This window comes from Daucus carota, chromosome 4 (assembly GCF_001625215.2).
Source record: "Daucus carota subsp. sativus chromosome 4, DH1 v3.0, whole genome shotgun sequence".
NCBI classification, from domain to species: domain Eukaryota; kingdom Viridiplantae; phylum Streptophyta; class Magnoliopsida; order Apiales; family Apiaceae; genus Daucus; species Daucus carota.
The window spans coordinates 27,100,514-27,118,347 of NC_030384.2; the positions used below are offsets into that span (position 1 = coordinate 27,100,514).

Below are 17,834 nucleotides of genomic sequence, written 5' to 3' on the forward strand. Positions count from 1 at the left end.
TATACATACTTCTCTTGATCACGAGCTTCTGATTGAATTATAAGCCAAAAAAATATATAGCAGCATTCTATGACTTGTGTCAATATCCTGGTCCACACAGCAATGCCAACAAAAATACAGGCAGGAATTTTCCATGCCTGCATCACATTGCCTTGACTCCGGCTCACATCTACTACAAATCTTTTCCAGAAACAACCCACAAAGTTTCTATGCCTGTATCACATAGGTTCGACTGGTAGTCACATGCTGACAAACTTTACTCAGAAACACTGAGTATAAAAACAGCCTCAACTTCACAGTTTCCACGATAGAGAAGGACAGCATGGACTTTTCTTAGGCTTTGAAGATATTATTCCCCGGATATAACAATGTGCATAGAGTGTATAATGTCTATACAATAGTTACAGGGCAGATCGACGTTTTGAGGACACAAAGCAAATTTTTGAGAAACACATATATATATATTTAAATTTTGTTTGGGCAATTCTATAATTTTACAAAATTTAAAATGATGAAAAACATAGGGAAAAAAATTTATGGCGGACACGTGCCTCCTAGATGCAGGAAGACAATATTGAGGAAGTCAGGATTTCAAGAAGATCAAGAATAGTAAATAGTCCATGGTTGTCACGTCGATGAGTCGAGGCGAGTCGATAGACCTCCTGCTAGTCGACTAGTAGTGGACTAGTCGTAGACTAGTCGCTAAAAAATATATATATTTATTATTATTTAAAAATATTTTATATACATATAAACACATACATATATTTGTATTATGCACCTTCCATAAAATTTTATTTCAGATTCTAAGGAATTAAGAATCGGACACTTAAAAGAGAAGATGGAAAAGCGAAAATAGTTAACAAAGCAAAGTACACACGATCAAGTAATATATTTATCAAGCTAACAATCGACAAATATCAATTATGTGATACTGATGTGATGTGATGTGGCAGTACAGTAAACAAATAACAAAATTTATGCAAAATTAATTATGCAGAATGCAAATTGCAGAAAAAATAGTCGACTAGTCGGTGGCCCAAACTCTACTAGTCTGTTGAAAATAAAAACTAGAATTATAACTATAGAACAAGATAGCAATTGATATGTACCAGAGCGGAACTCTCTTGTGAACTACATTGTATTTCTCCTTGTTATTTCTCCTTGTACCTCTAAAAAGAGATTACATGCCATATTTAAAACAAACGTACTTGACTCCTAATAGTATTCTACTACTATTCTAATAAATCTCCTAAAACAAGATAGACTCAATATCTCCTACAAACTCTCTAGAACTCCAACAAACATCCAACTACTTCAATCTTAAATTAATCCTCCAAATAAATAACTAAACAAATAATAATAATAACTAAATTTAAGATTATTCCAACAATCACCCCCATAATCTTAAATTTACTTAACATAATTTATGAAGCACTTCTCTTCATCTGTGATGCACTTCTCACCACCACCAATTTGTTGATGCACTTTTCATCAACACCAATTTGTTGATGCACTTCTCATCAACACCCAATTTGTTGATGCACTTCTCATCAACACCATATTCACTGGAGCACTTCTCTCCATCATCCTGAGCACCAAGGCTTCAGCTTTTTTCTCTAATTTTAACTTCTACTGGCTAGTGCAAACAGAGTAGAAAGTAGCCCCATATGCATCCCATACTGCACATGATGATACCTCCCACTTGCCCATACCACATCAAATCTTTCTCGGCAGCCCTTCTGTTGTAACCACCTTCTCAGCTTGAATTGCTTCTTGAAAATCATATTATTATGCCACAAAGAATCTCGCTCTGATACCATGTTGAAAATAAAAACTAGAATTATAACTATAGAACAAGATAGCAATTGATATGTACAAGAGCGGAACTCTCTTGTGAACTACATTGTACTTCTTCTTGTTATTTCTCCTTGTACCTCTAAAAAGAGATTACATGCCATATTTAAAACAAACGTACTTGACTCCTAATAGTATTCTACTACTATTCTAATAAATCTTCTAAAACAAGATAGACTCAATATCTCCTACAAACTCTCTAGAACTCCAACAAACATCCAACTACTTCAATCTTAAATTAATCCTCCAAATAAATAACTATTTATTTTTAATTGTTTGGTTGTTTTATTTGATTTAAATAAAAATAAATAGGAGATAAATTTTTAAAAATCTAAAAATATTATCCAAAATACTAGAATTCATAATCTTTCATTTAGATGTAATACCATTCATAAAAAATGTGTGAAACTCAATATATAATACTTTCAAAATTTCGACTAACGATAGAGTGATATTTTTGATACAAATTTTTCTAACGAATGTCTCATTTGAGTCAATTTGGAAATCAGTGACTCAATTGATACATTTGGACGAAACGAGCGACCTACTTGATATGTATCCCTATAATTTAATATCTTTTTTAAAATATAATTAAAATCTAATATACAAATTCATAATATATTTCAAACTTTCAATTCTTGTTTTGCAATTTTAAGTTTAATTTTGTTGTTAAAATTATTATTGATAGAAAAATTTTAACCGAAACCAAACCGAACCAAACTGTTTTAAATGGATCGGTTTGGTTCGGTTTTTTTACTTAACGGTTTGGTTTCGGATTAAAGTTTTGGAAAACCGATAATTATGGTTTGGTTCGGTTTGGACCTCAAAACCGTCCAAACCGACCGATGCTCACGCCTAAATATAATCATCCCAAATTACGAAAAGTTTTGGAAAAATAATTTGGGATAATGTATATGAAATTTAGTTTTGTTTAATATTTTTTTTCTATAATTTTTTTGTGAAGTTATCTAAAATTATTGTAGTTTAGTATTAATACAGTTTCAAAAACACAGAAAGAACCAATGAAATGAAGCTATAACCTATAATCCCCGAGAATCAACGCAATTCTCTCGCCCCAGTTCGGCCCGAACAGTTTAAGCGCGACTTGGTGCCATGAAAAGCCCAAAGCCTTCTCCAGTCTCCAGCTAAGTTCCATTAACACACTTATCCTTCTCTTAAAATGAAAATTTTTGTGGAATCATAAACACTATATATTTTAACGAAAATTAATTCTCACGAACGAATTTACAAAGTTTTGCAAAAAAGCGTCATATCACAAGGTCCCCGGCGTAATTTGACACATTTTTACAAACATCACTAAAGTCTACAAGAAATTTCAGCAAGTCCATCGCACTAAGGGCCTGACGAATTGAACTTAACATTACATCTTTTTATGTCAGCGTTAAAGGAAAAATTACTAATCATTTGGACCTATTGTTTTGGGCCTAGTCAGTGACTCAGTGGAGGCGAGGCTTGAATTTGAATGTTCTTTGTCGGCCTCGTGTTATTAGTAGACGTGGGTCATACATATATTAGTCCATTAGGAGGGGTGTATTGGATTGAGATTTTAAAGTATTTTTTTGCATTCATGAAATCCGAGAGTATTCGATTGGGATTGTTTGAAATTCATTAAAATCTTGAGGTATTCAATTGGGATTTTAAATTATGCTACAAAATCTGGTGGTATTCAATTGGGATTTTATGCTTTAAAATGCGATAGTATTCAATTGGGATTGTTTAAAATCCATTAAAATCTGATGGTATTCAAATGCTGATGGATTTTTTTGGATTTCATAAAATGATGGATTTTGTGGCATTCTTATGTGTATTTCAAGTTTTTTGAAATCCCATCAAAATCAATGGGATTTTGAAGCATTGTGCTTCCTATCGACTCTTCGACATTTGATCAAGAATCCGCACAAAATCAAAATCACATACAATCCATTAAAATCCATAGACTAAAAACAATCCATTAAAATCTCAATCGAATACACCGCGTAAGAATCCAAGATCATAATCAATTTTTATATTCTTTGTGGGCGACCCTATTTGCACAACCCAGCTAGATAATTGTGATAATAACTACGAGGAAATGTCATTTCCAGAGCTCATAATTTTTTATATCCAGAGCTGAAAAGACAGGAAAAGATGAAATTACCCTCACATTGTTTTTTATTTTGCTGTTATTGTATATGTATGTGGTCAATTTTGTTTTTTCATACTTTATCTGCTTTGAAAATTAAAAATGAGCTCTAGATATAATATTTCCCTAACTATGGGTTAAGTCTCGGCGGAGTTGAACCGAAATCTCCACCAGACTCTGTGATATGATATCATGATTAGTGATCAAATTTTCTAAAATCTCAAGATATTAGGAGGAGGTTTAAATCATATTATATTTTAACATCATGGAATTACATGAAATTTGTACACTTCTACAGTAATAAATATATTTCAACAAAGTTATATCAAACTCTATAGTTAGGTGCATCTAGATTAAAAATGAAAAAGAGGGCCTATGTTTATTAATTTTGTTAATATATTTTATTTATTAACCCTCTAAATCTCTCTCTTGTTTTTTTTTTTTTAGAAACAACCCTCTAAATCTCTCTTAATCATTCCTAAATGGTAGTATATTTTAGTATTTTACTGTAGATAGGTTTAGATATCAAATGTAACATTACATTTAAATGCTTACTTTATTAATTAACTTTTTCGATTATTCTATAATTTCTAACCAAGGTTGATTTATTAGTTCAAAAGATTTTCAATGATCATGTTTGTGAGATATATTAATATAATATAATTATATATTTTAATCATATTTCACGTTTCGTCCAATTATCCCCTTTAATTATCACTATTGTTACAATTTTATCAAACTGAAAAATAAACAATTTTCTGAATTTTAATTTCAAAACCTTTATGCATTCATTGATTGAACACAAGGTCTCGAGACAACCGCGAGGACAAGGGAATATGTTTGTGCTGGGTTGACAATGTGGTCCCATTCATCTGCATCTCTATTCAAAATAAAGTTCTTTTGTAACAAATCTGATGGATGGGGATTGTCTTGTTTCCGGCCTATAACCTAATATTGACCATCAACAAGTCTACAACTCCAGTTGTCTTGGGTCCCTTTAAGCATCTGTTTACTTTTTCTTAATCTTTTTTTTAATCACCAAATTCTAACCAGGCATCTAATAATCCAGTTACTGCACCCTTAAGCATTATAAAAAGGAATTTATTACCTAAATTTAAAGTTGGATTACATGTTCTAAATCTTGCTCCCACATGTTCCAGATTATACTTATATTCCTTCTGCTAGGAGATCATGCAAGAAACAAGAGACTAGAATGCTTAACACCACCTTTTGTGTGCATCATTGTATGCCCATGACACAACCTGTACATAATTAAATTTAAATAATCATTTGGAATCATATAAGAAGCACAAATAAATGATGTGAACCTAACAGAATTCAATTTTCGTTACGCATTGAATTCCAAGATTAAATTTATAGTCTGGTTTTGTGTAGAGGTACAAAACCGATTTCTGTTTAGAATGTACAAGCATGTGAATATCTAGAAATCTTTTTGTCAAGTTATGTATTTGATCTAATGAAATTATGAAACCGGATCCATATAAGTAAACAGCATGCACAAGACTATCATAATACTAATAATTTATTTAAATTAATTAATATTAAATGTTGGGAGAAAAGGAAAAAAGTACATTCACGGCATATAACGAGCAAGTCATAATTGAACAGTCAACCCTTTTAAAATAATTATTCTCTAAATTGATAATTATCGATTGGAATGATCAAGTCAATTAAAATCGAATGAACGGTTATTATAATGATCCTAATTTTGAAAAAAAAAACGAATTTATCCGTCCGGTGACCGAGTCTCACACACGTGACACTGACATGTTATTATGGATATGTACACGTGACGATCAAATGTCAATAACGTGAGACAAATCACATGAAGAGGGAATTCTGTCGGACAATATCAATAACACTCAATATAATTAACAATGATAAGATTTAATATGATTAATTAAAATTAATTGTTATAAAATAAAATAATTATGATCGACTAGGTCAATAACTACCGATATTTTCAGTCACAAAAAACCATATATTTTGCGGTGCGTAATTTATACATGGCATGTGAAGTTTATTGAGATGTCAGCAAAATGAAAGATCGAAAAGAAAATTAAACACACAAGAAATCAAAAAAAAGGAAAAAGAAGAATCAAACCCCAGCTAAATAAAGCAAAAAAGCCAAATATATACCTCATTCTGTATCTACATGTCTCTCCTTTCCCTCTTTATTGAGCCCTTTTTTTCACTTCAATGTCCAACCCCTTTTTTGCACGCATTTAAATAACACTCCAGTGTTACTTAACTCGGACTTTTTTGATCTGGGGACTCAGTTTTATTGATTTTGGGAAGTGGTTGAGATCAGAGTTGAAGATTAGTTCTCAATTTGTGTTGGGTTTCTTTTAAAATTTGTTGGGTTTCTTTTAAAATTTGTTGGGTTTCTTGAAAAATGGAGGAAAGAATGAAGAAGTATAGGCAAGTGAGCCCAGAAAGAGCAAAAGTTTGGACTGAGAAATCACCAAAGTATCATCAGCAACAGCCTCGTAGGAAAGTTTCTGTTGTTTACTATTTGTCAAGAAATAGGCAGCTTGAGCATCCTCATTTCATTGAGGTTTCTCTCTCTTCCCCTGATGGCCTTTATCTTAGAGGTAAAGATTTCATTGTGTGAGTGTGTGTGTGTGTGAGAGAGATAGAGGGAGGGAGGGAGGGGGAGAGAGAGGGGGTGAGAGAGAGGGAGGGAGGGAGGGAGGGGGAGAGAGAGGATGAGAGAGAGAGAGAGATGTAATGTTTATGTGATGAAGTACATAATTTTGTATCTTGTAAATTGTAATTATTGGTATTTTGTAGATGTGATTAATATGCTTAATTTTGCAATGGAGAGTAATTTTGTTCTTTTTTGTGTGTGATGTAGTGGCTATGTAAGTATCCAATGTTTATTATCTGACATTGTAATTCCTGGCATCGTGTAGATGTGATTGATAGGCTTAATGTACTGAGAGGAAGAGGGATGGCCTCAATGTACTCATGGTCTTGCAAGAGGTGAATTTTCCAATCTTGATTTTGCTACTTTGAAATTTGAATTGTGCAAGAAATGAGTTTGAAATTCTATTTCCGAGTACTGACTATGAGTTGGTTATGTATTGCAGAAGCTATAGGACTGGATTTGTGTGGCATGATCTTTGTGAAGATGACTTAATTCATCCTGCTCATGGAAATGAATATGTTCTCAAGGGTTCTGAACTCTTCGATGAACCTAATTCTGGTACGTAAGCTACTTTTTTGTCATTTGGTGTGGATTTACTTTTTCATATTCACAGCTAGCAAGTATGTTTTTGAAGTAGAAAATCTTTAAAATATTTATGATAGTATCTTCATAAATCTGTTTTCTTCAGGCTAAAATCTGAACTGTTGCCATATGGTTTATATCTAGTTTCAACAATGATTGTCAAGGCCTTCTGTTTTAGAACATGTATCCAATCGGTATTTCTCTTTTTAAGTTTCTTTGCAGTGTAGGAACATGTTTTACTAATTTTAGAAGTATCTTGTTTGGCAGTTCATTTCAGCCCTGCTGGAAATATAAGATCGCATAATTTGAAACAATTACCCGATCCTGCATTTTCCAGAAGCCAAGATGATTCTCCTTCATCTGAAACCTTGACTGAAAGAGATACTAAACAGTCTCTGGATGATGAGCTCTCTCCTCCAGTTCAGCGTTCGAGTTCATCCGTAGTGTCTCCAGATTCAAAAGTTGGGAAAGCTTCACCTTCTAGTGGTTCCTTAAGTTTGACAGAGTATAAGATATACAAAAGTGAGGGCTTAGCTAATGCATCAACTCAGACGGAGGATAATATGAGTAGACCTCGAGAAACTTGTACTAGGGGTGTTTCAACAGAGGATGTATCTGTAGGACATGAGCACAATGATGCTCATCAAATTCCGGCTCAATGTGTGAAAGAGACTTCTGAGATTTGCAGAGATCCTGTTTCTCCGCCGACATGCTCATCCAGTGCTTCATCATCTGGTGGTAAGACAGACACTTTGGAATCTTTAATTAGAGCTGATGCTAGTAAATTTAATAGCTTTAGGACACTAAGAGAAGATGAAATGGGGACGCCACCCCACATGAAGCTCAAGGCTTCCAATATGCTGTTGCAATTGATCTCTTGTGGATCGATCTCAGTTAAAGATCACAATTTTGGCCTCATTCCTAACTACCGTCCAGGGTTGTCAGCGACAAAATTTCCATCTCCCTTGTTCTCTACATCAGTAATGTTTGGAGATCTTGACTGCTTGTCAGAGAATCCAAGGCTTATGAGTCAGAGGATGGAGGATAAGGAATACTTTAGTGGAAGCTTGGTAGAGACAAGTATGCCAAAAGAAGGACTACCTTCTTTAAAACGATCCTCCTCCTACAACGACAGGTTGGTATACTGGTTATTATTTTCTCATTATTTTTGACTGTCAGTACTCAGTACACATTTTTCCTCGAAATTTAACACTTCACAGACGCTGATTGTTTTAAATGTTTAGGGTCTTCACATCAACCGCCTGTTCCAGGTTTTTAGTTATATATTATTACTGATATGTGGATAGATGCTGAGATTGGATGTATGCGCTAATTTCAAGTCATACATATAAAAAGCATAAACTGATCTTATATATTCACGCTATATCAACACCTTTTTTAAGTCATAAGATCAAAGGGCAAGTAATGACAATAATATTATTATAAGTTTCTAGGTTAGTACTAAAATGTAAAAGTTCATTTGGTGACCGTTAAACACTGGTTCAATCAATAAATACATCATACAGTTCATTTACCATATTTAGCGGCTTCGAAATTGAGCTTAATTAATTAATACGTAAGTACTTAGTAAAGTAGTATGAATTGTAGGTGGGGTTTGCATGGGTCTATACAGTTTTCTTTTCGTAGTGACTGTTATTACCTTGCAAACTCCTAGTACTCCTTATATTCCTTGGTAATTAAGTATGTTTATTTGGGCATTCAGGACTTGTGATCTCTCAAAAGATTCAGTTGAGGATAAAGAGAAGTCAACAAGCTCGAAGTGTATACCTCGAGCAATCAAAGTTTCACTTGGTAAACAACCAAAAAGTGAATCGATGAGGTCTCCTGTTTCAGAAGGACCAAGAGTATCATCATCTGATAGAGTCCACAGTGCAAGAATTACGTCACCTTGTGTATCCAATGCTGGAAGTGGAAGAATTACAGATCCTGGCATGAAGCAATCAAAAAAAGCCGACTCCTTTAGGAGTGAGAAAGACAGTGTGATCAAAATCGAAGAAAGTTGAGTGTTTGTTTCTTTCATTTTATTCTGCAAGGCATTCTGCTCTCTTTTGCCTGGTTCATAAACATTGATATTCTGTTTGATTTACTTTCAACAGGCTTGCTTCAGGAGCTCGGGTTATAATTCACTCACAAGCACCATAAGATTTTGAAGATCACCTTGTAGATGCTAATTTCGAAGGTCACGTATTCGTATGTGATACATCTTGCTGTCTCTTTAACACTAGATTCATTATACCATATACATGAGAAAGCTGTTAGCTGGTCTTGCTCAGGTGTTCATATCAGGAAAGTGAAAACTTGCCGGTTTGCAGAGAGAAGCTTGTAGTTGTTCAAATGTCGGGCTAGTGTATTTTTTCCCTAACCATTCTACAAAGTTCTTGGTCGGTTTTCTAATCTAATGTCTTTTACCTTTTCTAACAGTTAGATGTAGTAATTCAGATATGATCGGATCCCATTCCCAGGTGAATCATATGTTTTTCAGATATAACTTTCTTTTGCTCCCCCAAGTAGCTGTATATTTAATTGTTTTACTTCTCTTTTACACCATAAATCTACAATACTGATTATCATAATTATTATGACTTTTATTTCAGTTTTCCAATAAATTTTGTGAAAAGATGAGAAGTTGGTATAAGAATACTACTATCTATGATGATTTAGTTGTAATATTTTTTTAAATATTTTGCTAATTAGTGGAAGTAGGCACTTCGTGATTTATTACTCATATTATTTTTTATGTCATTTGACTTTTCTCTGATTTTTCATAAAAATCATAGAGCAGAAAGTAAATAACTCTTCATCGCGGGGTTGATCTGCACTACTTTATTCATTATGCATATATATTTATTATTTAGTTATTAATTTTTTTAGTCTCCATCTTGTTCAAATATTGATTCCACCGCACAACTGCATGCACAGCAAGGATGGTGTTTATTTAGAATTTGTTCAACTTATTGAGGTATAAGCATTGAGTGTTTACTCATTGTTATGTTTTTTCTTGTGACGCTCATAAATGTTAAATGTGTCCAACAACTCTAACTCTGCATATGTTATTCTAAAGTTTTTTATTGAGGTGCAATGAAATCCAGTTATTCTAAAGTTGCATAAAAGAATTTACCACTGTCTGGCAATACTGAGGGTCAAAAATCATAGGATTCTTAATATATTGTCCTTGGTCTGTGGACTATTATGAGTTTACCCAGAAGATAGGAGAAATTTAGTAGGGTCTGAATTTGATACAGTTAAAAGTAAGTCTATGGTAATAGTAGTACTCCTACTTTTCTGCATTGGATACGTAGCTTTTTGGGAGAGGTTGACTTGTGGTACTAAGGAAGATTTTTCTTTTCAGTTTTCACTGATCTTTTAACCTATTCGTTCAACCCTTTGGCTTGTCAAACTCTGACTAATTGGATGTGTAAAAAGTACTTTCCGTGCCCCATATTGATTTCAAGGCCCATGAACAATGGAGCTTTTACAGGAACCTTAAGGAGGAAGAGGGGAAAACTTGTTTGTGGAGATTTTTAGCGGTTTTTTAAATTATGAAGAGTATCTTCTTTCATTAAACTTTTCAAACAAAATAACATTCTTAATTTTAAATTCAGAAAATACAAAAAAGTTAGTATTTGAAATTGGGTTAATTGGCTCTTGGATATGCTCTTGGGTCTGAATTCAATCACCTCTTATCAGAGGTGGCAATTGTTTCGTTTCGTATATTCTCGTTTCGTGTATTTTCGTGTTTCGTATATTCGAAGGTGAAACCCGTATGCACCCGTTATTAATTTCGTGTACTTAATTTGAAATCCGTATTTGATCCAAAATATTTCGTGTACTTTTCATGTATATTATATATAAAAATATTAATATAATCTTAATCAAAAAATAGCTTTAATATAGATTTTCCTGTATAATTTACTAAATATGAATGACATATTTATACTTGCATATGATTCTCTATAAATTTGTTAATGTATCTATAATACACACACATACATAAAAATATATTTATTTTACACAATTATATATTTAATATAACATATATATAATAAATATTATGTAGAAATATTTCGTGTCCTTTCGTGTACCCAAAATGAAAATCATATCCGACACGAAATCTAAAGTGTAATTTCGTGTTCGTATAATTCCGTGTTTGTGTGTCAAAAATCAAAACTCATATCTATTTTTTTCGTGTCGTTTCGTTTCGTGTTAACGTGTTATGTGTAAAATTGTCAAGCATATCTATTCGGCAATTGCCAATCCTATATTATTGTTCTCCCTCGGTCTGTTCAAATTATTTATATCGTAGACGAAAAATTAGACACATATTTTAAAATTTTATATTGGAATGAATTCAAACTTATTTTAAAATTCCCATAATGTATAGGTCCCCTCCGATTGCTTAGATTGGGTTTGCATTTGGGCCAGGGTTTTGACACTTATCGGAAGATTTTAATAATGCATAGGTCACTTCAATTGTTCAGATCGAGAGGAAGAGTTTGACATGCATATTAAGCTCCACTAGAATCAAATATAGTTTCATAAATTAATTTTTACTAATCTTTAACCCGTGCGAAACATGAGCGGGTATATAGTTTGTAATTAATTATTTATAAATTTAAATTTTAACATTATTTTATTAGTATTTTAGTATTGATGAATTTATTTTTAATTAAATTATATTAACCAACTGATTATATTTTCTCATAAAAATTTAACTTTTACAATTTATTATCTATCTATGAATATTTTTCTGCTATTAATATGTGATAATATATTGTTGAATTAATTTCATATCAGATTTTTCATATTTCGTATATATCTTCGTATGTATTATTAACATATTTGTCGTCTAATAGGTTAGAATTAAAAAGAATTATATTAAGGATAATGTATAGTCATGAGTGTTTTTAGTATTTGAAACTGTTTAATAATGTAAGAGTAATAGACATTTGCAGACTTGTAGTTCTAGAGGGAGAGTACCAAACCAAAATTTTTGACGACTACAAATTATACCTATGTTGGCTTATTATAGTATAGTATAATATATATTCTAAATAAAAAATTAATATTTAGAATTTTATAAAAATAAGTAAGTTTAAAAAATAAGTTATGAAATTATATTTAATATATACTGTTATGACCAAATTTGGTCAATGATTATTTGACGACATAGGGCGCGTCCTGTACGAGTGCAGTCCAAGGGGCGTGGCCTTTCGTAATATTTGACGTGAATGGGTTGGCAAAACGCTCAGCAAGTTTGTATTGTGCTTAGGAAGGCGCGCCTGAATGGGCCTAATCCTGTAAAAGTATTATGTTTATTAGAGTACTGTCACAAAGACAACCTCTTCAGGGACACGAAGTTTACCCCTCCGGAGATATGAAAACCTAGGCTTCCTGGGGCCCGTCCGGCATGGTCTATAACCCTCAATCACGTATTCTGTCGAGTTGTCCTCGTGTGGGGACTTGAGGTGATCATGATTTTTATTGAAGGCCTTCCGGGGTGATATGAAGAACGGTCACATGTCTGAATCCTGTATTTTAGTGAGCTACCCTCATCGAGGGATCAGGTCGACCGTATGTCCAGATTGGTTAGAGGGAAAACTTACCATGTATTCTGGTGAATATCATCTAGGGGGTAAGGGCTCGTCCTTACACCTCAAGGATGGTCACGGCTCTTCCAGACGACCCCTTCCATAATACGGAAAGTAGAGGTTAGTGTCATCCCCGATAGTTAAGGATAATGTCGTATCCGTGATGTACTTGGATTAGGAATCAGGGTAATTGGCCTTAAAGCCGGTCCTTAGCGAAGAAGGACTTTCCTTCCAAGCATACTCACAAAACTAGTTTGGGAGACTCCTGAAGACCTTAGCAGACTAGTAGATAAGTCACGCCCTTGGCTGTGGACTTATATCTGGGAGGCCTCTTTCTAATCGAATTAGGTGTCTTGATCCCCTATTAATATAGGAGTGTGTAGACAAATTAAGGGAACACGAGTTTAGAGCTTAAGGAGGCAACTCAAAACCCAATCTCAGTCACCCTCAAACACACAACCACCACACTCCGGCAACAAAACCACCGTCACAGATTTTAATTTCGACCACGAACCTCATTTTTGTTGATTACCAAATTCCTCTATCGAACATATACCTTAAAACGTGTGTCTAAGTAATATTTTTTCTTATATCCTTATAATTTTACAATTTTGATTTTTATATAAAAATACAAATTATAATAAAAAAATTAATTGGATACAATTTATTTTTTTTTGATATTCAATAAAATGCAACTCAAGCAATTTTTTTTTTTTGCAAAAATTACTTTGCATGAATCTTCATGACATGGTGCAGGGGTAAGTTTGATATGTGGGTTTACTGTGAGTTGGAATATTTTTAAGTGTGTTTGAATATCACACGTGTTTTTAAAGTATAGGAACAAAATATCCTATGATGAAGATTATGAAAACTGAAACAAATTCGGAGAAATTGTTTTATATATGACAGCCCCATTGGTCAATGAATGTTTTGAAATTTATACTTTTTACAACAAACTAACTCAATAGATTGAAGATGCAGGTTGGTTGATGTATTAAAAGACTAACAAAAATATGAAACTAAGTTATAAGCAAAATGACCCCAATTCATTTGGATCATCACATCTTCATCCTCTAAATTGTAAAAGTCAAGATCTCAACGACATTAAGGCTTATTGTTTAAAACCCTACAATTGCATTCATTCTTTGTAATTACTATAGTAATTTTTATCAAAATTAATCTAAGGTTAAATTATAGTAAACCTTTCATTATTATAAAAGAATAATATTCCTGCAAATTATTGTGTTATTTCAATTTTCATACTCAAAAATTTAAACCAGACAAACGCAAATATATATGGTATTTCACCCTTAACGATATTTCGAGACAAAACAGAGTTTTTCCTATAGACATTAAAATCTATTCATTTTCAATACATAACATGCCCGCTCGTCCTCAAGTCCTTTAATCTACTACACCTCATGAAACTTTTCTTGAAAATATAATCATTCTCAATAAATATAATATATGTCAACTAATAATCCTTTTCCAGAATGACCTTCTCCAACTTCATTAAACTTCATACTCATCTCATGGATCTCCTCGTTCAAAGGTTGCAATATCTTGTGAAAATATAAAGAGATATGGATTATTTAAATTTATTAAAAACATCAATGTATTTGTTGTACCACAAATAATAAAAATATCATTTAGTAAAACAATGTGATTCAAGGGGCGAAAGTCACTTTTAACTCACTTAAATTTCAGTAAAATAATAGTAATCATATTTTTATTAAATATTTTGTGTTTCATTAATAATGACTAATGTAATTGAACGGGTAAATTACCTCTTGTTTTACTGCATTCACCTCCTCTATGCTACTTGCAATAGTCCTTTTTGTCTTGGCAAATATGGTCGTCATGTGAATCAGATTACCCTCATACGTGGCAAAGTGGATTCTGCCTTCTATACAAATTTTGTAATCCAGCCCCAAATTGACCAGCTACAATTTTTACCCCATAATATAAAATGAGTTTAAATTTTCATAAACATTCTATCAGTAAAACAGAAAATTGCATATCTTTATATATCAATAAATACCATAACAAAGATTAAGTTATTACCATATATGAGGTCACAGGATAGTCGTTGAAAGTCCTCACCATAAAATATCAATTTCTTGGAGCATCTTCTTCATTGTTTAATTTATTCTTTTTATAATGTTTCAGAACTTGAAATAAGAGACAGACAACATGATAAAATTATATATTGAGCCATTTTTATCAATCATTTTCGACAATCTTTGATACCGGAATCGAGAATATACAAATTAGGGGAAAACACCGAGAATAAAAAATTATCAAATTATGTGATGATGATTATTACTTAAAGAACGAAAAGACAATGAGGAAATTACTCTTGCATTATGTCAATTGCTTTATATAAAGTTTTTACAGCATTCACTCCATAAGGACAATACATACATACATACATACATACATACATATATATATATATAATGGGTTGCACTACCCACAGAACACTTTAAAAAAAGAACAACACAGAACACTATCATAACACTTTATTTTTCATAAAAAATAATTTGTCATGATTATAATTACATAATTAAACACTAACTATACTTAATATATGAAATCTAAGATCCAAATTCATCCAAATTATTAATATGAAATATTATAGAATCCTGAATAGAATCCAAAAAGGAATCCAGAATAGAATCATACATATATATTCTTTGTGTGATTAATATCACATAAAATCATGTTATTTTTAATCTATAATTGTTGTTAAACATGCTAGATGCTATTATTTTTCATAATAAAAGGTTAATTAGCCTAAAATTAGAATTTAATTCAAGTTTTAGATGAGATTCAATGTTCGATTCTAAAGTGTTCTTCTTTGAGCAATGCCATATATATATATATATATATATATATATATATGGTGAAGTCCTTAAGGTATGACGGAGATTTTTAGGCTTGTGTAGATGTCGGATTTTTCAAGGCTCGTATAGATGACGAAGTTTACGAGACTTATTAGTTAACATATATTTCTGATGCATCAGTAATGAATGCTTTAATTTTCTCATTTTTAGTAATTAAAAGTATATTTATAACTCGGCTTAGTTTTTGAGGCTTACTTAAATGACAGATATTTTGAGGCATTGATAATGAATGCTTTTATTTTCACTTTTTTGGAAATCAAAAATATATTTATAGCTCGATTTTCTTCTTGTGCAACAAAGGAAAAGGAACGACATAATTTGTGCGAAGCTGATTTGTGAAGTCATTTTCAATTTTTAATATTAAAATAGTCTATCTCATAGTTACCAGGAAACGGGTACGCCCCGGCGTTTCGCGAATCAGTTCGTCGACCTAGAACACGGGTCGTTTCCGACCCAGGTCGTCGGAATTCGCGCCCCGTTCATTACTTCCGGCGACTCACTAAAACTCCGGCGACATGGTCTTTTAACAAGAAAAACGAACAAGGAATAAAAGGAAGGCTTACCATTTACGGAGAGAAGGAACGCCACAAGAAAGAAGATGCAGATCGTTGGGAACGCAGAAACAACGAGCAAGATGATGAACAGTTGTGTAGTTGTGTGTATCTCGTGTGTATCTATTTATATGCCCAGCACGTTTTTTAACAAGATATGTACAAATGACAGTACTTATTTTGATTAAATTTTTTATAGATATTGGTTTTAATTCATATATTGTGAGTGGAAGGAATTTAAGAGGACCTCCACGATTGCTGTACATATATTTAAATCTCTCTCGTCTTTTGTTCCATGTTTATACCTAGTTTAATTTAAGTTTAATTTATATTTATACATTTCGTAAAATCTTAATAAATTAATAATATTGAAAAATGAAATCATATAAATTTATTAATTCATAGATTAATTAATCTTTTTATTAATTTTTAGATAATTTTGATACTTAGAAACTTTGAAATTTTAGTTTTTTATTTCAAGTATTAATATATTATAATGAAATGAAAGTATTTTTTTATTGATAATCCCTGAGAAAATTGTTATAGAAATATTTATCGACAATTGATGATATTACAAAAATTAAAAAGATTATAAAGCAGAATATTGCGTAGAGATCTCTTTCAACATAAAATATGGGACCTATATTTTTTAATTAAAATGAGCATATTGTTTGAAAATAAGTATCTCCTACCAATATATCGAATTTGAAAAACGCATGAGAAAAAAAGAATTTACACATAGAAGCAATATATCGATTCAAGGTGATTGAGTATTTTATATAACACATATGACCTATGTACAGATTATAATTAGTTAAATTGTAAGTTGATTATGTCTTTTTTATTTATTATAATTTATTAATTCATCAAAGTTTTAGGTTGAATATAAGTAATTTTTTATAAGTATATAATTATGAATTCAGGTTGAATTATTAACTTATATATCATAAGGAACCTATATATTTCTTTATCAAAATAGATTTATGTTATTGAGGAGGCTATCAAAATGCAGGGAAGCATTAGCTAGTACTATAGTTGTGAGGGCTTGGAAAGAATGGATAAAATCCAGAGATGAACGTGCAAGAGAGGTCAGAATGGAAGTGGCTGCTACAATAGCAAATGAGGAATTTTAGGATGAAGTTGATAATATAATATTTTGGCTATTACCAAGCCATTCTATTATATGATAAAATTTTCTGATGGTGAAGGACAAAAGATGGGAGAAATTTATGAAAAAATAGATTGTATGATTGGTGAGATTGGTGATGTTATGAATCACAACAAGCATCAGGATGATTATGAAAAAAATAAGGAGATTATGATTAAAAGATGGGAGAAGATGAACTTACAAATGCATTGCTTAGGATTTGCCCTGAATCCTTTTTATTACGACGTTAATTACTTGAAGTCTCCTGCTCCAGGTGGGGAATCTAGGCGAGCACCAAACTGCGACAGAGAAGTTGTTCAGGGAGTTCTTGATGCATTTGATAGAGCGGGAGAAGATCAAGAGGAAAA

General features: G+C 32.1%; 1 protein-coding gene and 1 long non-coding RNA gene across 3 annotated transcripts; one reads left to right on the forward strand and one right to left on the reverse strand.

The window, feature by feature from the left end:
- The first annotated feature begins 6,077 nt into the window (after nucleotides 1–6,077).
- On the forward strand, nucleotides 6,078–9,762 carry LOC108216268 (protein SOSEKI 3). 2 transcript variants are annotated; one of them, XM_064092669.1, is made up of 7 exons: nucleotides 6,078–6,615; nucleotides 6,937–7,006; nucleotides 7,114–7,229; nucleotides 7,521–7,991; nucleotides 8,190–8,388; nucleotides 8,977–9,271; nucleotides 9,369–9,762. In XM_064092669.1, exons 1-7 carry the CDS (start codon nucleotides 6,417–6,419, stop codon nucleotides 9,414–9,416), a joined length of 1,398 nt encoding a protein of 465 aa, XP_063948739.1. In that variant the 5' UTR covers nucleotides 6,078–6,416; the 3' UTR covers nucleotides 9,417–9,762. The 2 variants fall into 2 exon arrangements, with proteins under 2 accessions (XP_063948739.1, XP_063948738.1); XM_064092668.1 differs by having other exon boundaries at nucleotides 6,081–6,615; nucleotides 7,521–8,388; nucleotides 8,977–9,272; nucleotides 9,371–9,762.
- A 4,335-nt stretch (nucleotides 9,763–14,097) lies between these two features.
- On the reverse strand, nucleotides 14,098–16,451 carry LOC108216269 (uncharacterized). The gene is made up of 3 exons (XR_001806061.2): nucleotides 16,332–16,451; nucleotides 14,650–14,805; nucleotides 14,098–14,424 (listed from the first exon to the last, which is right to left on the reverse strand). It is a non-coding gene; the product is annotated as an uncharacterized LOC108216269 (long non-coding RNA).
- Between the last annotated feature and the right edge of the window lie 1,383 nt (nucleotides 16,452–17,834).